The sequence below is a fragment of the Stenella coeruleoalba genome, assembly GCF_951394435.1.
Source record: "Stenella coeruleoalba genome assembly, chromosome: 2".
Taxonomy (NCBI): domain Eukaryota; kingdom Metazoa; phylum Chordata; class Mammalia; order Artiodactyla; family Delphinidae; genus Stenella; species Stenella coeruleoalba.
The window spans coordinates 147,331,305-147,354,154 of NC_137147.1; the positions used below are offsets into that span (position 1 = coordinate 147,331,305).

General features: G+C 37.4%; 1 protein-coding gene across 7 annotated transcripts in view; it reads left to right on the forward strand.

Annotated features, from left to right (window-relative positions):
• BNIP2 (BCL2 interacting protein 2) overlaps positions 1–22,850 on the forward strand; it is a 225,836-nt gene that overhangs the window by 196,797 nt on the left and 6,189 nt on the right. For 2 of the 7 annotated variants that reach the window (XM_079912509.1, XM_079912508.1), the window contains exons 6-14: positions 10,385–10,491; positions 11,618–11,685; positions 12,170–12,346; positions 14,177–14,353; positions 17,922–18,024; positions 18,681–18,827; positions 20,199–20,285; positions 20,403–20,501; positions 21,232–21,267. In XM_079912509.1, coding sequence (XP_079768635.1) covers positions 10,442–10,491; positions 11,618–11,685; positions 12,170–12,346; positions 14,177–14,353; positions 17,922–18,024; positions 18,681–18,827; positions 20,199–20,285; positions 20,403–20,501; positions 21,232–21,267 — 944 coding nt within the window. In that variant the 5' untranslated portion in view covers positions 10,385–10,441. Of the gene's footprint in view, positions 1–3,577; positions 3,838–8,749; positions 8,798–10,384; positions 10,492–11,617; positions 11,686–12,169; positions 12,347–14,176; positions 14,354–17,921; positions 18,025–18,680; positions 18,828–20,198; positions 20,286–20,402; positions 20,502–21,231; positions 21,268–22,850 lie in introns of those variants that run through there. The other 5 variants (XM_079912503.1, XM_079912504.1, XM_079912505.1 and 2 more) reach the window with 5 other exon arrangements.

Here is a 22,850-nt window from a genome sequence, read left to right on the forward strand (position 1 = left end):
CTTTCAGAGTGTGTTAAAAGTCAGCAACTGTAATGGCTAATGACTCAATCCTTGTAGGACCACATGGCTAGCAACATTCTTTAGTTGGCACCTCTGATTTTCCAATTGTTAAGAGTCTAAATATCTGCCTATTCAAGGAGCCACATAGGAAAAACAAGTGATTGTAACAATACACTAAAGGTTGTCCAAAATTTTGGAAACACAGGGAGAATAGTGTCTATTATTCTTTTTTCAGATTAATAATTGAACCCATTGCTTCAAGGTATTTCACCTAAAAGTTGAAGGAAAATATATTGAGCGTATTATTTGAAAATATAACTAGTATATTGTTTGAAAATAAGTGAGTCCTATGTTTCTGACCTTTTGGATACTCCATGCAGTGTTGGCTTTAACAGTGCATAGAGTATCCAAAATTGAGCAACCTAAATGTTCAATAAGGACTTGTTAGTACATAAATTATCCATAATAAAAATTATGGTGTTGAAATATACGTATTGACCTGAAAAGGAATTCAGGACATATTTTTAAAATATTATTTGTTTATTTTTTGGCTGCATTGGGTCTTTGTTGTGGCATGCAGGGTCTTTTGTTGCGGTGCAGGGCTTCTTTCTAGTTGTGGAGCACAGGCTCAGTAGTTGCAGCGCACGGGCTTAGTTGCCTTGTGGCATGTGGGATCTTAGTTCCCTGACCAGGGATCAAACAGGTGTCCCCTGCATTGCAAGCCAGATTCTTTTTTTTTTTTAATTTATTTATTTTTGGCTGTGTTGGGTCTTCATTGCTGCACGCGGGCTTTCTCTAGTTGTGGCGAGCGGGGGCTACTCTTCATTGCGGTGCACGGGCTTCTCATTGCAGTGGCTTCTCTTTTTTGTGGAGCATGGGCTCTAGGCACGCGAGTTTCAGTAGTTGTGACACACGGGCTCAGTAGCTGTGGCTCGCGGGCTCTAGAGCACAGGCTCAGTAGTTGTGGCACACGGGCTTAGTTGCTCCGTGGCATGTGGTATCTTCCCAGACCATGGCTTGAACCTGTGTCCCCTGCATTGGCAGGGGGATTCTTAACCACTGGACCACCAGGGAAGTACCCAGGATATATTTTTAAATGAAAAGAAAATATGAGATTATAAACTGTTAGGTATTTTATTTTTATAAAATATATGCTATTTTTATAGTTATATGTATACAAAAATCTGAAAGGATATACATAAATGTGATAATAGTGACTACCCTTCTTGCCTTATCTGAGTTTCTAATGTTTCAGCAATAAGAATAGATAATTCATGAGATGGGGATTAAAAAGTCAAATAGTAGAATGGCTTACTCAAAAACAAAGCAAATACTGACCAAACTTATTTAAACAATAAAGTTAGTGAAATGAAAAAGAAACTAAAGATTGCAAAACCACATAACTGTATACGATTTCAAATCATTTTCTGCCACCCTGTGGAGAATACTACTCATTGCAGGACATGGAACTATGAAAAATCTAACTGAAGATGAAATTGTTGTCTAGGGGCATGGCCCAAGAAGTTGTTTAAAGGTCGGTTTACCAGGGCTTCCCTGGTGGTGCAGTGGTTACGAATCTGTTTGCCAGTGTAGGGGACACGGGTTCAAGCCCTGGTCCAGGAAGATCCTACGTGCCACAGAGCATCTAAGCCCATGCGCCACAACTACTTAGTCTGCGCTCTAGAGCCCGCAAGCCACAACTACTGAGCCCGCATGCTACAACTACTGAAGCCCGCACGCCTAAAGCCCTGCTCCGAAACAAGAGAAGCCACCGCAATGAGAAGCCCGCGCACCTCAGCGAAGAGTAGCCCCCACTCGCCACAACTAGAGAAAGCCCGTGCACAGCGAAGACCCAACGCGTCCAAAAATAAATTAAATAAATACACTTATTTTAAAAAGCCCTCTGTTTATTAGTTGATCAGTTTTGTTTGTTCACTGTGCCAGCTACTTAACAAAATTGATAGGAGGAAAATAATAATACCTAACACATATATAATTCCAAAGCCGTTCACTGTTCCAATATACATAGGACTTTATCTCACAAAGATCCTATGAAGTAGGTATTACTTTTTCCCCATTTTATAGATGAGACACAGAGTTTAACCCCCTGCTAGCGGTAAATGTTGCCAAAGCAATGTAAACCCGCGAGCTGCATTTTAGGTCAATGATTTAAATTTTTGAGCTTTTCAGTTCCCTCAAACCCCACCATTCCATAATGCCTTACCCAAAGGGTTGACTGCTGGGCCTTTGCAAGGATTTAGTGTTTGGGATTTAAGAGGGATCATTACATTCTCCAAATTAATCTTAGTTCCTTGAAGGTGTAGAGCAGTGTTGCTACTCAGAATATGGCCCATTGATCTGAGCCCTTCAGAGAACTGTTTGTTACTGGTCCACGGCGAGATAGGTAGTACAGAAATTGAGAATAAGTGTTTAGGAAACTTTACGGCGATTTTGCAGGTAATTTTATGGCTGTTGACTCTAATGATAAAATGTTTCTAATTTTTTATCTTACCAAAGCATGGTCCACAATTAATTGGAAATTTGTAAAAATAATAAGTTGATCGTTCTCTACATATACTTTTGTAAGCAGATACGGTAGCGGGTCCCCGAAGAAAAAGAACTAGATCCAGCTTTTTTGACATAAGAGAAGCCATTTTAGGCCTAAGCCATTTTGTGATCCAAGCCTGGCCACAATGCTTGCCATTGAACAGGTGTCAGTAATAAGGATCTTAAAGGAACAAAAGAACAAATGACTGTTATCTGGCAAGAGAAGAAACAATAGCAAAGATAATACATCAGTTGTGAAGACTCCCAGCTCCGTTTCAATGGTGAAGGTTAGCCGGAAGCACTCGACCACCAGATCAACTGGAACCTAAGAGATGATGATGTTGACCTTTTCTCAGCCTCAAGTGACTTCAATCAACTAAAGCTTGGACTCCGTCAACCTTTACCCCAATTCTATGCCGCAGTCTCCTCTGCTCAAGCCCCTTCATGACTGTGCATGAACCCTTAGCTTAAAACTTCCCTAAGTTCTCTGCTTGGCAGACACTGCTTTGGGAGAGATTCCCCAGCTTCCTCCTTATTTGGTGCCAGTAATAAATACTTCCTTCTCCTGATCTTTACCTTGGTTGTCTTTTGGCTCAGCTCCCTCTAAGAGGTGAACCCAATTTTCTGGTAACAATTTGAAAAGCACTGTTATAAAGCTGTTCGCCCGGGATAAGTTTACCCGACTCTAAGGATTTCTTCTGAGGTTAACTTCCCCAGTGAGACATCTGATATTTTTCCTCCTCTTTTTGCATCTATTTTATTATATAGCGCTATCATAATGATCAGTAAAGCAAACATAAAGAATATAAAAATGGCTCCTTGAGACTCGAGGGCGGCGGTCCTGCGCCGGGCGAGGAAGCGCCTGCAGCCTCTCAAGGGCCGCAGGGGTTGTGTAACAGGTCGCCTGCCGGACAGAAACGCTTGACAGCCCCGCGGGCCAAGTCGCGGGCGCCTGCGCGTAGGCATTAGCTCCTCCCTCCCTTCCTTCCACCCAACGGCTGAGGGTGTGGTCGGGAGAAAGAGCCCTGAGGCTTCCCGAAGACGCCACGGCTCCGCCTCGGCTTCCGCCAGCTGCGGCGTCTGGAGAAGGTCGGGATGTTGTCACTTCCTCCGGAGCAGCTCTCTGCATCCGGGTCGGCTGTTGCCGCTGTGGCTGAGGGACTGGGCCCGGGTCTCACCGTCGGAAGGGAGCGGGCTCCGCTCGGCGCTACCTTCTGCGACCTGGCCGTCAGCCCTGCGTCGCCGGCCTGGAGGGGCGAAGAAGACGAGGAGGCCAAGGGTTCCTCCGGGGTCAGTGCGACTCGGGAAGGCTGGGCACGGCGGGTCTGAGCTGGGAACAGTCCTGGAGTGGACGGGGGGACGTCCGAGGGGCGCGTATCCCGGACCGCCCGACAAGGGAAGCCCAGAGCGGTATCCGCTGTAGGAGGCGCCGCGGAAACTGCCCGGAGGCACTTCCCGGATCCCCGCCCCGCTTAGGCCCCCGCCCTTGGCCAGGCTTCTGATTGCTTTTTGCCACCTTTGCGTCCCCCCTTCTCCCACCCCTTTTCCGTTTGTAGGGGTGGTGCTCTCTTCTCTGCCCCTCTGCACATCCCCCACTCTGGGGGCACGTTGGTCCCTTGTTTGTCACCAGCGTTGGTCCTGGTGCAGAACAAAGAAACTTGGATGTCTAATGTGCTCCACACCCTCCGGGAATATAGACACGGAAGCGGCATCTGTAATCAGGGCTTTAAGGGACCTTGATATGTGGAAAGCCCAGTTCCTGCGTGGATTCAGACACTGCCTTTTACTTCCGTACCTGGCAAAAGTGGTTTGAGTTTCTTGATGCCCCTGGAGATCTACTAGAGCAACTCCTATTAAATCAGAAATGTATTTGGGTCTGATACGTTGCTTTGAAACCCTCTTGGTCTTCCCTGTTCTGGGCAGCTCTTTGAGAGCACGGCTTTTGTCATCTAGGTAGTCGTAGCGCCTTGCATGTAGTTAGTTTAATGAAGTGTGATTGTGTTTTGGTGGTGGTTTTTTTTTTTCGGAGTTTTAAAAAAAGGCTATTTCTCCTAATGCTTAATTACTTAATTTTTAAAATTAAACGTATTTTTTCTTTAAAATTATACAAGAATTTCTGCCATTTGTAAATGGGTGTTGTTTCCTCAAAATTATAACGGAAGTTACCGTGTCTAGTTACCCTACAGACTATTTTCTTATGATTTTGCATATCTTCTCCTTAGTTCTTATCATTTTACATTTTCTCCACACAATCTTTTTGATTTTCATGATCTCCTCTATTGCAGCCTAATATTGTTGGGTTTAGACAGGAAGTATGACAGGTCCACTTCTGCAAACATGGGGCTTGAACTAGATCATCATAAGTCTGTGCTATTGTAGTCTTTAGGCATTACAGGACCTTTGAAGCTAAGTGTAGCCATATCTGGCATTGCAGGCTTATTCTGTAGAAAGTTGCCAGTGAACTGGAGGCGGTGTACTGTATTAGAAACAGTCTAGGTCTAATCTGGAAACCAGAATGTAGTGTTATTTGCCTCATATATAAGATAAAATGGGTGTAATAACATCAGTGTTTTATACGACACAAAGTTTTTGGGTGGGATGCATGGGATGATGGATGTACAAGTGGTTAGTAAAGGGGAAAAGCACTCTTTAGGAAAGTAGTTCTCTTCCTTCTGGTGTAATGCTCGTAGAAGGAGCAGTAGTGGAGAAAGGCATCTAAAAACGGAAGTATATGTGTAGCCAGATCCGATAATTTAACCCTGGCTGATAGTGGATCAAAAAATGCCATGTGAAGTTTGCATCCTATAAAGCAGAGTGCTAGTATAATGTGATGATAATAATATTCCAAAGTTATAATTTTATGTTACATCCAATATTTGTAACTCCACAGAAAAGTGTTACAGATCAGTTTTTAGACTTTAATCTTCTTAAAGGTCTCAGAGCATTTCCAGTACGTTCTGCATACTGATAATATAATGTACCTTGTATAGTTGGCATAATTACCCTGTGCTTTATCGTCACAATTTTGAGAAACAGCACTATTGTAATTTCTCTTGAATTTTGTGTTAACATTTCTGATAGGGTGTCACATTTAATTGAGATATATAATTGACATGACAGTTTTTTAGTTTCAGGTGTACAACATCATGATTCGATATTTGAATATATTGCAAAATGATCACCACAATACGTCTACTTAACATCCACACTTAGTTACAAATTTTTTTTCTTGTGATGAGGACTAATATTTACTCTCTTAGCAGCTTGTATATATCTAATACAGTTTTATTAATTATAGTCACTATGCTATACATTGTATTTCCAGGACTGACTTATTTTATAGCTGGAAGTTTGTACGTTTTGACCCCCTTCATCCATTTTACCCACCTCCCACCCCACGACCTCTGGCAACCACCAGTATGTTCTCTGTATCTATGAGCTTGGTTTCGGGGGGGTTGGGTTTTTTTCTGTTTTTTTGTTTTTTGGGGTTTTTTTTAAAGATTCTACACATAAGTGAGATCATATGGTGTTGTCTTTCTCTGTCTGACTTACGTTACTTAGCATAATGCCCTCAGGGTCCATCCGTGTTGTTGCAAATGGCAGAGTTTTTTTTAAATAGCTGAATAATATTCCTTTGTGTGCGTGTGTGTATGTGTGTGTGTGTGTGTGTGTGTGTATTCATCGATGGACACTTAGGTTGCTTGCATATTGTTGGTTATTGTAAATAATGCTGCTGTGAATGTGAGGGTACAGATATCTTTTCCAGTTAACGTTTTCATTTTCTTCCGATAAATACCCAAAAGTGGAATTGCTGGATCATATGGGAGTTCTGTTTTTAATTTTTTGAGGAACCTCCTTACTGTTTTCCGTAGTGGCTGCACCAGTTTACATTCCCATCAAGGATCCCCTTTTCTCCTCATCCTCGCTAACATTTGTTATTTCTGGTCTTTTTGATAATAGCCGTCCTAAAGTGTGAGGCGATATGATATCTTTGTGTCATTTCATTCTTAAAAACCTGCATGACTCTGCTCTCAAGGAAACAATGACAAGCATATAGGATTTTTACAGGTGTTTTGGTGACCTTCCTAAACACATAGGCTGGGCCTAAAGTATTTTCTTGTAGTGCTACCAGCATTGCCAGCTTCACAGGAAAAAGTGAACATAAATATTTAGAATGAAGCCCTTTCCTTTAAATGGGGATGTGAAAGCCTTGCCTAAGCATTTCCTTTTGCCAGATTGATTTCAGCATACATGTTGGTTATTAGCACCTACATCTAGGTTAAACTACATAATAGTAAAGTTGTCATGTAAAATTGTAAGTGATAATTCAGGCAGTTCTAAATATGATCTTAATATTCAATTTCTGCTTATATTGTTGTTTGTTGTTTGTTATATTGTTAGGCTGCATGGGGAAATATGATCTTAATATTCAATTTTTGCTTATATTGTTGTTTGTTGTTTGTTATAGTGTTAGGCTGCATGGGGAAATCCCTGTTTTCATCTTGGTTGAATTTACCACCACACCTCACTGAGGTCAGCTACTGTTTTTGAATTTGTCTCTGTGACCTCCACTGCTAACTGGCATAAGTAATGATGTACCACCACTACCACACATTTGTTGAGAAATCAGGGTATTCCTGTTGCATTTGGTTATTTTAACAGTTGGCATCTTAAAGTATTACTTCCCCATTCTGATTTACCAAATCAATGAACAAAAAACGGGAAACAGCCACGATTAACTTGTGAATCAGCAGCATCCTGATTTCCTTCAGAGTAGTTGTGCTTATATTGCTCCTGTCTTGTTTCCTGTTCTTACAGCTGCTGATAATGTGCTTCTAAGAGCAGTCCTCTCTCTGTCATTTAAACTTTACCTAGTGTACTTCTCCCCTAAAATTGGTGATGAAATGGTTAAGAGTGAATCTGTATTTCTCTCTCCTCCTAGGTTTCGTTTAACTAGCTTAATTAATTATCCCCAAACTAAATATCCATGTCCATATGCTGGGGTGTATTAACATCACATGACTCAATGATATTAAAGTAAAAGTTGAATGCATCAGCTAAATGAGCTGAGAGACTCTGGCTGCCTGTGTCTAGAGAAGTATTTTCACGTGGTTGACTTGCTCAAGTGGTAAAGCAGCTAAAAGACATGGTTCATCTTTTAGAATTTCACAAGGTATGTATTTTCTCTTACAAACAAGGAATAATTTTACCAACAGAAATAGACACTGCTTGTATGTAGGTTGCCCCAAATATTTTCACTGCTCTTTTTGAGGGGTAAAACTAAACAGGGAGACTATTTATGTAGTTTAATTAGGAAAAAAAACTTAACAGGTTGAGCAAAACAAATGGTTACTATTCAATGTTAAACCTTACAATTAAATGTTTATTTTTAAATTTAACTAATGTTTAAAGACCCATTATGTGCCGGACACTGTGCTAGACGTTGGGAGTATAGTGGTAGCAACTTCCAGTCACCGCTTATATTTTTGAAATATTAAATGTTTTTCTGAGTATGTGGGGTATTTGAAAAAACCACTCAGAACATCCTATTATTTTTCCAACACCCAGTAAAAATGTGAAACTGAGTAATGAAAGCTCTGATTATTAAATCTAGGAAAAAACATTAATTCACTTCATAGTGAGTATCAAAGATTTGAAAAAACACTGAGAAGTGTAATGAATTTAAAAGTTGAGGGACTTCCCTGGTAGCACAGTGGTTAAGAATCCGCCTGCCAGTGCAGGGGACATGGGTTCGATCCCTGCTCTGGGAAGATCCCACATGCCGCGGAGTAACCAAGCCCGTGTGCCGCAAGTACTGAGCCTGCGCTCTAGAGCCCGTGAGCCACAACTCCTGAAGCCCATGCTCTGCAACAAGAAAAGCCACTGCAATGAGAAGCCCGCACACCTCAACGAAGAGTAGCCCCTGCTCACTGCAACTGGAGAAAGCCCGTGCGCAGGAATGAAGACCCAATGCAGCCAAAAAAGAAAAAAAGTTATAAAAGTTGGAATAGACTGTCAGTTTTCAACCTTAAGTAATAGAATGCTGCACTCTCACTTGAACATGAATTCTAGAGTAATAAGTATTAAGTATTTGGGTTTTATTGATCATAATTTGGGGGTCTTTTCTAATAATTCTGTGTTCTAAATAGAAAATTATTTGTTAAAGTAGGTATCCCTTTTTTGTTTGTTTTCCTCTCTACAGAGAGTAAGAGTTGCTGTCAGAGAACAGTCTATGAAGTGGTCCTTGAAGGTGTGTCAGATTACTTTATAGGTTATGTATCAGAAACAGAGAAACTGCTAAATAAGTCAAGATTATTATATTTTAAGTGTGTTTTCCATTCATTTCTCAAAATTGCCTGGCTCAGTTTTTCCCGGAGAATTAAAAATGCCTTACTCCTATGTGTAAATTAATTGACTTTTCCCAGCAAACATGTTGGTGAAGAAAAGACAGCATTGGCTTTTTTCTATTTGCAAGTGGTTCCTCAACAATTTAGACCTTTTGAGAATGTTTGAAATCTCTTGAGCATAAGTAAGAATTCAAACTGGGAAAAGAGCCTCCCAGTCTTGGCAGAGATATGAATGTAGTTTATTATGTGAAATCTAACACTTTAGAAAATTTCCAATGTAATTTTGTTGTTGTTGTTCTGGAACATAATGGTTTTTTGGTACAACTTTGTGTATCTTTTGAATGTTGTAATGACACAGCAGATAAGGCAACCATAAAATATGACCACAAGTTATACATACATGGTTTTAAAAGTTAAATAATTTAGAAGGATTTACCATGAATAGCATCTTCTCCCCCTCCCACCTTATTTCTTCTTCCACTGGTGTCAACCACTTTTAACTTTGTTTTAAAACTGCTAGTGATAACTAGTAATACTTTCTATCTCTTAAGACATCTATGTTTTACTTCTTTTTTAAAAGATAACTTTAGACATCTATTGACTTACTCTAATGTAAGTGAACTAAATATTCCGTTTATACCTCTTGCCCCCTAAAGTTGTCACGATTTTTGTTGCACTGTTAACCAGTTGATCTTAATGACTTCTTAAATAATATACTTAAACCTGTATTTCTTATTTCATCAACGATACCAAACCCTAGATCCTTCATTTTGTAAACTGCGGATAGTAACACCCACATCCTTTCTTGGAAAAACTGAAACTAAGTTAAAACATGGAGTTGCGTGAATAGAAATATTCACCAAATTCAGTGTCTGAAAACTCATGCTAAACTACATGAGAAAAGCTTGTTATAGATATGAAGCAAATCAGAACGTAGCATAATTCATTTACTGGACAGGTACTGAATAGCCTTCTTTAAGTGGCTCAGGAATTATGTCATTGGAACTATAGAGAAGTAATATAAGAGCATACCACTTGGACTCTGCTGAATCAAGTGAGTGTAAATGCTATTTACCTAGTGTTCAATTTCTAGAATTAACCTCTCTCCAAAGGACAGAAAATTTAATTATGGGTGTAGAATAGAGCATATATTTATTTACTTTTATTATTTGTGCCCTCCATCCTGCAAATTGCTTTTACATAATTTACAGTACCTAATAAATTTTAAATCGTGTCCTGGGGCACACATGCATATATGCAAATGGAAGCAGGTACTTCACTGCACAATACCCTTATTACAAACAGTAATTACTGGAATATATACACTCTGTTTTCTGTTCTAATTCTTGGGGGAAAAAAGTTGTAGTTGCAACCAACTAAATTTATTTCATGATCAGGGTGGAAGTATGAACTAAGGTATAAGATTATTGCATCTTTTCAGCAGATAAAGTGAAAAATAAGCCTATAAATTTTTTTTTCGTTTTTTACAGGACCTTGGCTCTCTGGGTTATCAGGAGCTTGTAGTTGACATTGAGTCCAGGCTGAGGATGGAAGGTGTTGAACTTAAGGAAGAATGGCAAGATGAAGATTTTCCAATGTAAGCAATGCTTTTAAATGAAAACAAGTAAACAAAACTTCACAGTTTCTTTATTGAGATGTCACTTACTACAGGGGTCCCCAACCCCCAGGCCACGGACCACTACTGGTCTGTGGCCTGTTAGGAACCCGGCCACACAGCAGGAGGTGAGCGGAGGGCGAGTGAGTGAAGCTTCATCTGCCGCTTCAGTGCCGCTCCATCACTTGCATTCCCTCCTGAACCATCCCCCCACTGCCCCTCTGTCTGTGGAAGAATTGTCTTCCACGAAACCAGTCCCTGGTGCCGAAAAGGTTGGGGATTGCTGACTTACTAAATGAATATCAGGCTTCTTAAAGAAACCCAGTGTTGCAAAGTATTCATTTAATACTGGTAATAAGAGTCTGAGGGGTTTCTAGGGGAAGATGGTCTTTAGAAGTCTATAAGAATTGTTAAGTTGTATGCTTTTATTTTGAGAAAAAGCTTGTTAAGTAACCAAGGAAGAGCTTTCTAGGTTATCTGGCGAGCTACCTTGACACATTTGCATTTGTGTTTACAATTGTATTGGCACCAGTTGGGTTAAGAGAAAAAGAGCAAAGGCAGACTTTATATTTAAGTGATGCTTCCATGCCATCTTGGTCAGAAGACCATCCCAGTGCAAAGAAGGTTCCTTAGCAGTTGGAATATGGACAGCTGGTGAGAGTACTGAGTCATTGCATAGCATAGCATGATAATAGTAATAAAGAAATGCAGAGCTCAAAATATGTAATCATCATTACCATATTCCCATTGTGAGTGACAATTCAGCTTCATTGTACATTGTATCATGCATCACATTAAATTCATGCATTTGAAATATATTTGTTTTGTAGATTAATGATTTTTTAATTTGTTTTGTAGTTGTATTTAAGAGCAGTTACATAAGGAATATATATATCTACTTTTATGTGTTGCTTATGTAAATATGTAAGTCAATTCAGACAGTCTGAAAATTTTCTTTGACAGTGGTTTGTAAATTACTAAACCTTAAGAAACATTGGTTTATTCAGTTTTCCACATAATTGTTTCTATAAGCTATTTTAATAGATCTTTGAACTTCAAAAAATTTTTTTTTAATTTCTGGGTTAAAAATTGTGTCTGTGTGTTCTAGACCTTTACCGGAAGATGATAGTATTGAAGCAGATATATTAGCTGTAACTGGACCAGAGAGTCAGCCTGGTAAGAACTTGACACTTAGTGATAGACTTTAACTGTGCTATTTTTTGAACACATTTCTTTGTCAAGATAAAAAATATACTCAGTTTTTATTCCATCATAGGGTGCCAAAGGGTAATTTGAATGTTTAGGAAAGCGTTTTTGGATTGCTTTGGAATACTTTTCAGAAACATACCTTTGGGTTTTAGAAATTTCAACCATAAAGGGGTGAGAGGAGATCGTTTTTAATAGTAAAAGGTGACTATAAGGTCTGCTGCTGTTATTTAAAAAGGCATATCCTTGCTGAGATGTGTCATCTTGCTGTGATACAGAAGCAATAGTGATCAAACTCCAAAGTTTGTAAATAAGTGCTTTGGAATTGTGTTTAATTAATGTTATTTTCTCAAGAATAAAGTGATTAAAGTTTTTCTCTTATTCAGTTTATACATCTAAGCATTTTTTCTAAATATATCTTTCACTTTTTTTTTTTTTTTTTAACCCATTCCAGGCTCACTAGAAGTTAATGGCAATAAAGTGAGAAAGAAACTAATGGCTCCTGACATTAGCCTAACCCTGGATCCTAGTGATGGCTCTGTGTGGTCAGATGATTTGGATGAAAGTGGGGAGATTGACTTAGATGACTTAGATACACCATCAGAGGACAGTAATGAATTTGAGTGGGAAGGTAAGTGTTTCATTATTTTTACCTGACTTTTATTAATGAATGTTCGTGTTTATATACATACATAGTAGCATTTTCCTATTAGGATAATTGGAAAAACTTAAAACTTGATCATGAACCAGCTAAGGGATTTTGTTGAAAAAATCAGTGGCTAAGGGATTTTGTTGAAATGTTATACTTTCTAAAGTTCATATATTTGTTGCAAAGATATGAAATTCGGCTAAACACTGAATACGATGGCTTTCAAAACCGTTTATAGTAGATTACACATGTGGCTCTATTTTTTTCTTAATTGCCCAATGCTGTAAACGTACGTTTTTCCATGTTGCTCCCAATATTGCTTGATAATTATGGCATGTTCTTTTATTCAGTAGATAACTAAGAAGAAAAGCTTTGAAGAAACTTATGCTTTAGGGAATGTGCTAAAAGTAGTTAAGAATTTGCAGAGAGGGAGTTCTGAAGGGAGTGGTTTTTTTTTGAAGGTGTTTTTTTTTTAAATAGGTTTGCCGGATAGTGCTGCACTTTGTAAACAACTACCTTGAATTAATGTATTCTCTTAGCCTCCACCCTTATATTCTTTATCATTAGTTATTTGGAATTGAAAGGAATTGGCATGTGTTTTGCTTTGCATGCTTTCTTTAATTAGATAATTGCTGTCTACAGTATCTTTATAGTTGTTAATAATTTATATATGTTTAGTTCATCTTTAAAGTGATTTTTATTTCAAAGCAGTGTTTATCACTAGGTATGTTATCTGCAGTAAAGAGTAAGATCCTTAATGTGCTGTTATCTTCTGTTCCTTTTTTCTTCCCTGTTTCACTGGTTCAATATGCAATCCGGTAATAAGCAATATTTTATAAAGATACTGAAATAGTTTTCTGCCTATGTGTTTTGTCTCTTCTTTCTTTAATGCTGCTGTAGTCATTTCCTGGAAGGATATTTTCCGTTAACAGCTTTGTCTTGGGAACAAACAACTAACATACAGTAGGTTTCCCCTTCCCCCATCTTTTGGTAAGGACTATGATACTAAAATTTCGAAAATCATTGCTTCATTAAAAATCAGCTAAAGTGCAATCTTAAAATGTAAATTATACCTAATCATTGGTGCTTGTGCTTTGACTAATGTCAATTTAAAATAGACTTTTGCATGTACACTTCAGAATATTATCAGTAATTTTCTGCTTTATAAGACTGATCAAATGAGAAATAATCATTGACTCGTTAACCACTTTCTATCTGGTATTATAATGTTTGGGGAATAATTTATGTGCTCAACAACAAAAAACATTGGCTCCCAGAGAGTTGCTTTAAGTAACCTATAGTGGTAACTGTCTGTCAAGGACAGTGTTGTAACTAGAATCTGGAAAGGCATTGTAGGGCCAGTGTACTAAGATTTTGATGGCTGTGTGAATTAACGTTTCTGAATTTGTGGATGTACGTTGTACTGCGATTAGGTCCTTTCTGAATTAAGCAATTCAAAACAAGTTAACCATGATTTCCAAAAAACAAAATGGCCTTATATCAAGAATAAGCCTTTTCCTCTATTACAGAAGAAATATTTAAAATTCCACACACAGGGAACTCTGCTCAGTATTATGTAACAACCTAAATGGGAAAAGAGTCACTTTGCTGTACACCTGAAACTATCGCAACATTGTTAATCAACTATACTCCAATATAAAATAAAAAGTTAAAAAATAAATAAAATTCCACAGAAGGTATAATAAAAAAATTCTCTGAACAATCTAATTCGATAGTAAAGTGGTTAACATGTAATTTGATTTTTATTTTATAAATAACAATCTGTGATTCAAAAACCTTTTATTTTGACAGATGATCTTCCGAAACCCAAGACTACTGAAGTTATTAGGAAAGGCTCAATTACTGAATATACAGCAGCAGAGGAAAAAGAAGATGGACGACGCTGGCGTATGTTCAGAATTGGAGAACAGGACCACAGGGTTGATATGAAAGCAATTGAACCCTATAAAAAAGTTATTAGCCATGGAGGTAATGGTTACCAAAGATTTTTCAGATTTTTTAATACAATATCAGAAATCTGAATATTTAAGAGAATCTCTCCTTTGAGGTATTACATAATTTTGAAAGCATAATAAACATCATGTCCTTTTAGAAATGTAACAGGTTTGAAGTAAAAGGCTAAAGCCAACATTTAAAAATTGTTAACACGTGCATACAGTAAGTTCAAAAGGTGTAAGAGTGTACGGTGAAAACTGTCTCCTTCCACCCTTATCCCTAGACACCCCTAAACTGGGACTTTCTCCCTTTTTTATCCATTTATAATTTATATACAGTGAGCTACTGTAATCCTTTTTTTGTAGCATTTGTATATTCCCTTTTTTTCCACCTTCATTGAGATAAAACTGACAAAGTGTGTAAGTTTAAGGTGTAAAATATGTTGATTTGATACGTTATATATATATTTTCTTTTAATTTTAATATTTAGTTATTTGGCTACCTCGGGTCTTACTTGCGGCATGTGGGATCTTTTGTTGCAGTACGTGGGCTCTTTCGTTGCAATGTGGGCTTCTCTTTAGTTGTGGCCCTCGGGCTCAGTTGTGGCATGTGGGCTTTAGAGCGCGCAGGCTTAGTTGCCCCTCGGCATGTGGGATCTTAATTCCCCAACCAGGGATCGAAAATGCGTCCCCTGCATTGGAAGGTGGATTCTTTTTTTTCTTTTGCTTTCTTTTTTTTAAAAAAAGTTTTGTTATTTATTTTGTTTATTTTTGGCTGCATTGGGTCTTAGTTGTGACACACGGGATCATTCGTTGCAGTGTGTGGGCTTCTCTCTAGCAGTGGCGTGCAGGTTTTCTCTTCTCTAGTTTTGGTGAGCAGGCTCCAGGGCGCCTGGGCTCTGTAGTTGTGGCACACAGGTTCCAGAGCACATGGGCTCTGTAGTTTGCGGCATGCAGGCTCTCTAGTTGAGGCACGCGGATTGCCCCGCAGCATGTGGGATCCTAGTTCACTGACCAGGGATCAAACCCGAGTCCCCTGAATTGTAAGGCGGATTCTTTACCACTGGACCACCAGGGAAGTCCCTGGAAGGCGGATTCTTAACCAGTGGACCATCAGGAAAGTCCTTGACACATTATATACTGCAAGTGATTGCTACGATAGCATTTGCTAACACCTGTATCACATCACATAATTACCATTTCTTTTTTGTGGTGGGAACATTTAAGGTCTAGTCTACTCTTTTAGCAACTTTCAAGTACATAATACAGTATTGTTAACTATAGTCACTATGTGGTACATTAATCCCCAGAAATTATTCATCTTCTAACTCGAAGTTTTTACTTTGATCAACATCTCCCCTTTACCCCCAGCCCCTGGTAACCACCATTTTAGTCTCGGTTTCTGTGAGTTTAGCTGTTTTAGATTTCAGATACAAGTGACATACAGTATTTGTCATTCTTCTGTCTGACTTATTTCACAAGAAATGCTCTAATCTTATGTGTACAGTTCACTGAATTTTGATGAATGCCCATAGAACTATATACACTTAAAATCTACACCCCCAGACAGACAGAACATTTTCATTGCCCCAGAAAATTCTCTGGTTCTCCCTCTCAATGAATACCCTCTCTCCAATAACCACTATTCTAATGCCTACCCCGTGATTAGTTTTGCTTGTTAAAGAATTTCATGTAACTGGAATCATAGTTTACACTCTGTCTACTTTCACTCAGCCTAATGATTTTGACATTTATCCATGTTGTTGCATGTATCCATAGTTCATTCCTTGTTACTGCCGGTTTGCTTATCCATCACTATTTTGATGGCCTTGTGAGTTATTTTCTAGTTTGAGCTATTATGATTAAAACTGCTGTGAACACTTTATTTTTTGTCTTTGCCATTCATTTGCTTTTGGCTTGGGGGGGGGAGCTGTGTTGGGCTGCACACAGGTTTCTTTCGTTGCTGCGCTCAGGCTTTCTCTAGTTGCAGCGAGTGGGGGCTACTCTTCGTTACAGTGCACAGGCTTTTCGCTGTGGTGGCTTCTCTTATGGTGGAGTACGGGCTCTAGGCACGGGGGCTTCAGTAGTTGCGGCGCGCAGGCTCTAGAGCGCAGGCTCAGTAGTTGTGGCACACGGGCTTAGTTGCTCTGCAGCATGTGGGATCTTCCAGGACCAGGGATCAAACCCGTGTCCCCTGCATTGGCAGACGGATTCTTAACCACTGCACCACCAGGGAAGTCCCCTGTGAACGTTCTTATACTCTTTTGCGCTTATAAATACAACCTGGCCCTTTAAAATATGAATCTTAATTTGCCTTAAAACCCTGAACAAATCATTTAGCTTTACCACAAAGTAGACAGTTAGTTCATTCCACATTTTTTTTTGGAACACCCACTTTGCATATTTATGGAATATATAAAAATAAGGCTTTGTTCCTTAAGAAATTTACAAGTCAAATAGGAAAAGCTATGAAGTGCAGTTATAACATCTATCAGTCTGACTGTCTTGTATGTAGAAGTTTACATAGTCACTGTGTAAATAGCACCAGAGTGTTAGTGGTAGTCAAAATACAACTCTATAGAGCATGTCATACTACCTGAAATCCTAATTCAGGACAGGGGGCCACATAGGTCAAGCAGATTGGGTTTTTCACATAGTCGTTTCTGCTTAATTTACTCTCTGCCAAATGCATTCTGTTTATTTCTGTAGTCTTCATTCATCTGAAAGCAAATCTCTTGAATATTTGCAGTTACATTATTCTGCCTAATTTAGTCTTACTCAGTGAAGAAAACAGGATAATATGGATCACGAAGTCCACAGACATGTATTAATTCATCTAGTTCATTGGAAGCAAGTTGTGAGACCTGCCTCATTGTTTAAACCTAACATTTTTGAGAAATAGCACTTTATTTTTTTAGGAGAACATAATTAGGGCCATTTTATCCTATTGAGTTACCACAAGGTGTTTTGTGACTAAGGGATTAAGAAAGGTAGTGAATATTCTAATGTACTTGAAATGTTCCTTTTTAGTGCATGTTTGTAAACAATAGGAATGAAAATTAAAGCGGAAGTATTTGTTGCTGGTTACAGCTTAATATCTATATGAGAATTAAAACATTTATGTTTTAGAGATTGTAATTAAAACGTATATTTTAGTGCTGTTTTTCTTCACTTAGACTTAGGTCAGACATAATCTTTTCTTTTTAATACCCTAAAAGCTACAGAATGCTAGACATCATTGAATGTAAAACTATTTTTTAAAGAGCAACTACTTTAAGCAGAAGTTGCATAAGAATGTTTTATTGCAGATGTTGTATCTGGTTGGATTATTATCTACTTGCTAAAATAAGGCAGCTTTCTGAGTATGCTAATTTAAGTGGGTTTCTGGTTTTTATGCCCACTCTTTCCTCTTTAAATTTTATTGTTCTCTTTTTGAGAAGAGAGGATTTAAAGAGCTCTGTAAGACTATACAGGGTCAGAACAAAAAAAACCATACTTTTTGATTCAGAAATGTGTGGAACATGCACCACTATAATTTATCAACCATAAATGATATCCCCTGAAACATCTTCAGAGTATAATCATGCTGGTTTCTTTTTCAGGATATTATGGGGATGGATTAAATGCTATTGTTGTGTTTGCTGTCTGTTTTATGCCTGAAAGTGGTCAACCTAACTATAGATACCTGATGGACAATCTCTTTAAGTAAGTAGATCATCACAAAAATGTTTGGACAGAATTGAGTACATTAGATCTCCAGTTTAAGGAAGAGAACTTTATTTAGCTGGGTAGAAATTATTGCATTGGCCAAAAAGTTCATTCGGGTTTTTCCGTAAGATGTTACAGAAAAACCTGAGGGAACTTTTTGGCCAACCCAATATAAATAATCCTAGTTCTGATTCCTTACGTCTATTCCTTGGCATTATAAAAACTATCCATTTTCCAACTCAACAGAAGAATTGTCATTTTAAAACTGGAAGAGATATTACAGATTATGTGTTCCAACTTCATTTTACACTTGAGGACACATTAAGTGCTTTATTGGGGAAAATTTCAAACATATACAAAGGCAGAGAGAAGTATATTAAATCTTTGTGTAACAATCACCCAGTTCCACAATTATCAGTTTATACTTTATTCCCACAAATACCTCCCCATGGCATAATTTTGAAGCAAATCCCAGACATCATATCATTTATAAACATTTTAAGATGTATTTCTAAAAGAAAAGAACTTTTTTTCTTTAAATAACCATAATACCAACTAATGCTGTTTTAAATTTTTGCTCTCACTGAAGGGGAGGGAAGGGAATTGTGTTATTTGGATAAGCTGGTTTGGTTCTGCATAGCAATGTTTCTAAGACTTTATTTGTACAGGTACGTTATTGGCACTTTGGAGCTGTTAGTAGCAGAAAACTACATGATCGTTTATTTAAATGGTGCAACAACTCGAAGAAAAATGCCCAGTCTGGGATGGCTCAGGAAATGCTATCAACAAATTGATAGAAGGTATTGTAAATGCAAGTGGAAAGCTAGTCTGAATAATGTTTATTATGTCCTTATTAGATTAAACTTTATTTCTGTTGCCACTTAAAGTCACCATGTATTTCTTCAGAAATTACATTTATTAATTTCATAACAAGTTTCTATTTTCAAACTTATAAAATAGCTCTTTATTTCTCCTTTGTACCACATCAAACATTTTCCTATAATTTACATTTTGGGAAAGGATGGAGAATTTAGTACATTTCCTATTTTATTACATTCTGGATTTTGCCTCATTTATAGTGCTTAGTATATTTTGTTAGTTAAGATGCTTATTTAGCTGTAATCTTTCTTTGGAATGAGTTCTAGAAATGTATTCTCCTGGGAGTTAGTCATCCATGCTAATGAAAGGAATTTTGATCCTCTATTTGGTTTGATTTGACCACAGCTAATTCAAACTAGGTTTAATCAACTCAGATCCAGTAACAGGTTTCTCTTCATACCTGAACATGACATTGGCTGGTTCTTGTGATTTTTTTTTTTTTTTAATACTTAGTCATCACTGTAAGTGTGAAATATGATGATAAAAACAGCAGTTTTTATTTCATCATTTTAAGTTGTCTAAGATAATGCTTTTTTTAAAATTTATTTATTTATTTATTTATTTATTTTTGCGGTACGCGGGCCTCTCACTGTTGCGGCCTCTCCCGTTGCGGAGCACAGGCTCTGGATGCGCAGGCTCAGCGGCCATGGCTCACGGGCCCAGCCGCTCCGCGGCATGTGGGATTTTCCCGGACCAGGGCACGAACCCATGTCCCCTGCATCAGCAGGCGGACTCTCAACCACTGCACCACCCGGGAAGCCCTAGGATAATGCTTTTAACTTTCAATAAAAATTTTAGACTCCATAAGAATACATTAGATCTGATTCATGTTGCCTGTTCCTGTGGTGATCTCTCCTCTCACCTTTCTGCCTGCCCAGTGCCTTTCATGGTGTTGAAGAAATTAAAAACAGTTTCCCCTCCATCCTGAAAAATGAAAAGAGCTTACTTTTATATTCAGTATTGGCTTCTACCCCTGGTTGACAGTCTTGAAGACAAGTGAATGTATATTAGGAGACATTTAATAACAGGCTACACTGTGAACATAAATTTAGGTAAATGAAGTAGAGTTCATTTTGTGGCAGTGGGAAGGACCATTGGAATTCAGGAATGCATTTTCTTTTGTTTGTTATCTTTTGTTGTCTTTAGGAATATCATATCCAAATGACAGCTCTTGAATGAGGATTTTTTCAATTTTTTGTATAAATTTGCACATACTTACTGATGTCTTAGCTTTTCTTCTAGCATTAGAATTTGTAGAACTTTAAAATTTTTCTTTTTCTTTTAAACTCCAGGTTACGGAAAAACCTAAAGTCTCTCATTATTGTACATCCCTCTTGGTTTATCAGAACACTTCTGGCTGTTACAAGACCATTTATTAGGTAATTTTCTGAGAACCATTGACTCTTAAAGAAACCCCCACAGACTCCTTGTATGAATTTCTTGTCAGTTCTGTTGGTCAGAAATATTAAGGTAATTATCTTTATTTCTTTCCATAGCTCAAAATTCAGCCAAAAAATTAGATACGTCTTTAATTTGGCAGAACTAGCGGAACTTGTCCCCATGGAATATGTTGGAATACCAGAATGCATAAAACAGTATGTTTTGTTTCATTTTTTTAATTGTATTGGATCTTTATATTTTGATGTGCAAGAGGTAAACATTTCAGTACCCATTCTTTCTCCCTTCATATATTATAATTATTTTATAACTGCTCTTGTTTTTATAACAAAGAAAAGGGGAAAGAAGACACTTTCCAACACTTTCCCCATAAGTCACCATTTTCTTCAGGCTATCAGTTGAGTAGGAGGAATTGTTTCTGGTTTGGTTCATTTATATTTTTAAAGATAGTTACAGTCTTCAGAGATGGTCTCTTGATTGGTTAGTACTAAGGAACATTCTCCAGACTTGAACATGCTGGTCTCCAAATTTGAGTAAGCTTGTCATGGCATCAAATAATATTATTAGGGAAGTAAAATATTTATATCTGTCTAATCTTAATACTTTCCAGTGGCTGGAGTTTGTTCTGTTTACCAAATTCACTTATCTAACTTCTAAAAGGAATTGGTAGAAGACTGTTAACATAAATACTTGAGTATCACAGTGCTATAATATAGAAAAATGTTTCTTTGTTCTATTAATGTGATGTTTTAGTCTGTTGAATGTGTCAAAACCACATTTCTTAAGTCAGTTCTGACTTCCTGTATAGTATGTTAAATATTTTTGGGTTTGCCTGCAAACTTTTGAGTTTATTTTTAGTGCCTTTTTTTGAGTTTTTGTTCATCTTCATAACATGTATGTTTACTAAAATAACTCTTCCCTACCAAGGTATGAAGAAGAAAAGTTTAAAAAGAAACAGAAAAGGTATATGCACACCTTGACTGGGTTGCATCTAGACTAGTCCATTTGCATTGCACAGACTAACTCTTCCTTATTGGTTGGTTAGCTCGTAGACAAAGATAATAGCATTTGTAAATATAAATATACCCCAGGATTCAAATGTAGAGTGAATCCAAAGTTCCTGATGCTGAGTATGCCTTGGATTCACTCTGTTTTAACACCATAATAATCTCAGTTACAAAATAAAGACCACACCTCCTCCTCCCTGCTTTTGGTATAAATACTGACAGTAAATTCCTAAGAATACTGTTTGGAAAACCAATTATTTATAATACCTTACCAGTTTCACCATACTTTAAATCTCTAAGTTGCGCTTTTGAAATATTTGTGCACTTTTTTAATGTATCAGTTTTCCCCCCTGGGGTTGATGATTATATTTGCAATGCACATGTTCTTTGGCTAACCAACATTGATTTTCTTGTATGCTTAAATGGCCTGCTAACTAGTCAAATTCTACATGTGATAAAATACCTAAAAGTTCAATGTACCATTTAATAGTTAAAACACTCTGCTTTCCATCTTTAATTTAATTTTGAATACTTCTGCTTTGAGCATAACAAACTGTCATCTGTTAATATCTTGGCATAGAAGATGAAAGGCAAGTGTAAAAATAGTTACCATTTTATATAGTAATTTAGAAAATTATAGGATTTAGATCTAACTTGTTAATGGATTTTTAAAATATTAACAACTAAATTAGCAAAACAGATTGATACAGTCTCATAAGAGTTAAGGTGAGAGATTTGTATGTAGTTATCATTTGGACCATTGTAAGGAACTGGAGCTGGAATATTCTTAACTTTGAACACATTTTGGCTCTGTTGATGAGCAAGAATTCAGTTGACCATGTGATAGAGTCATAGCTTTACATTTCTATGTGACACTTTACAGCTAAACATTTTAAGATAGAGATAAGGACAGTGATTTTAAATCTTGCTAATTTCTCGTTCCTCTCAAGACATTGGTGTGAATTTGCCAGACAAGAGGCTGAAGTTTAAAATGTAGTCTATAATTGTAGAGTATTTTGAAGCCAGCTGCTTCATGGATTTCAAAATGAATTGCCTTTGTTGATGAAATCTGCTATGTTGTGCCTTTTTACAAAATTCTTAGTTAAGTAACTTAGGCATCAGAAAAAAAGTAGAATTGTACTTCTTATTTAAATGTATTGTTTGAAACCTACCAATATTATTTTATCTTGATTTTTTTTTTTTTTACTTTCGTTTCATTTAATCTTAAATAGAATCATTACATATATCTTTTAGGCACTTCTGAGTTTTTGTACAGAGTTTCTTTAGCCTTGAAAAATAATAAATCCTTGTCAGCTTGAAAAGGGTAACACTCAAGTTTTAAAAATAGAAGGGCATGTTTTTAAAACCAAGTTAACAGAAACTGCATGGGGGAGCTTATTACCCAAGGTGAAATTTCTATGAGTACTGGTGATAAGGGTTCAAAACTGAGTGTGCTGAAATATAGCAGTTTTAAATGTTTTAGATGTTTGTTTCAACTAACTCAGTGCAAGTGTAGCCAGGTAGATGTTGATTGTTAAA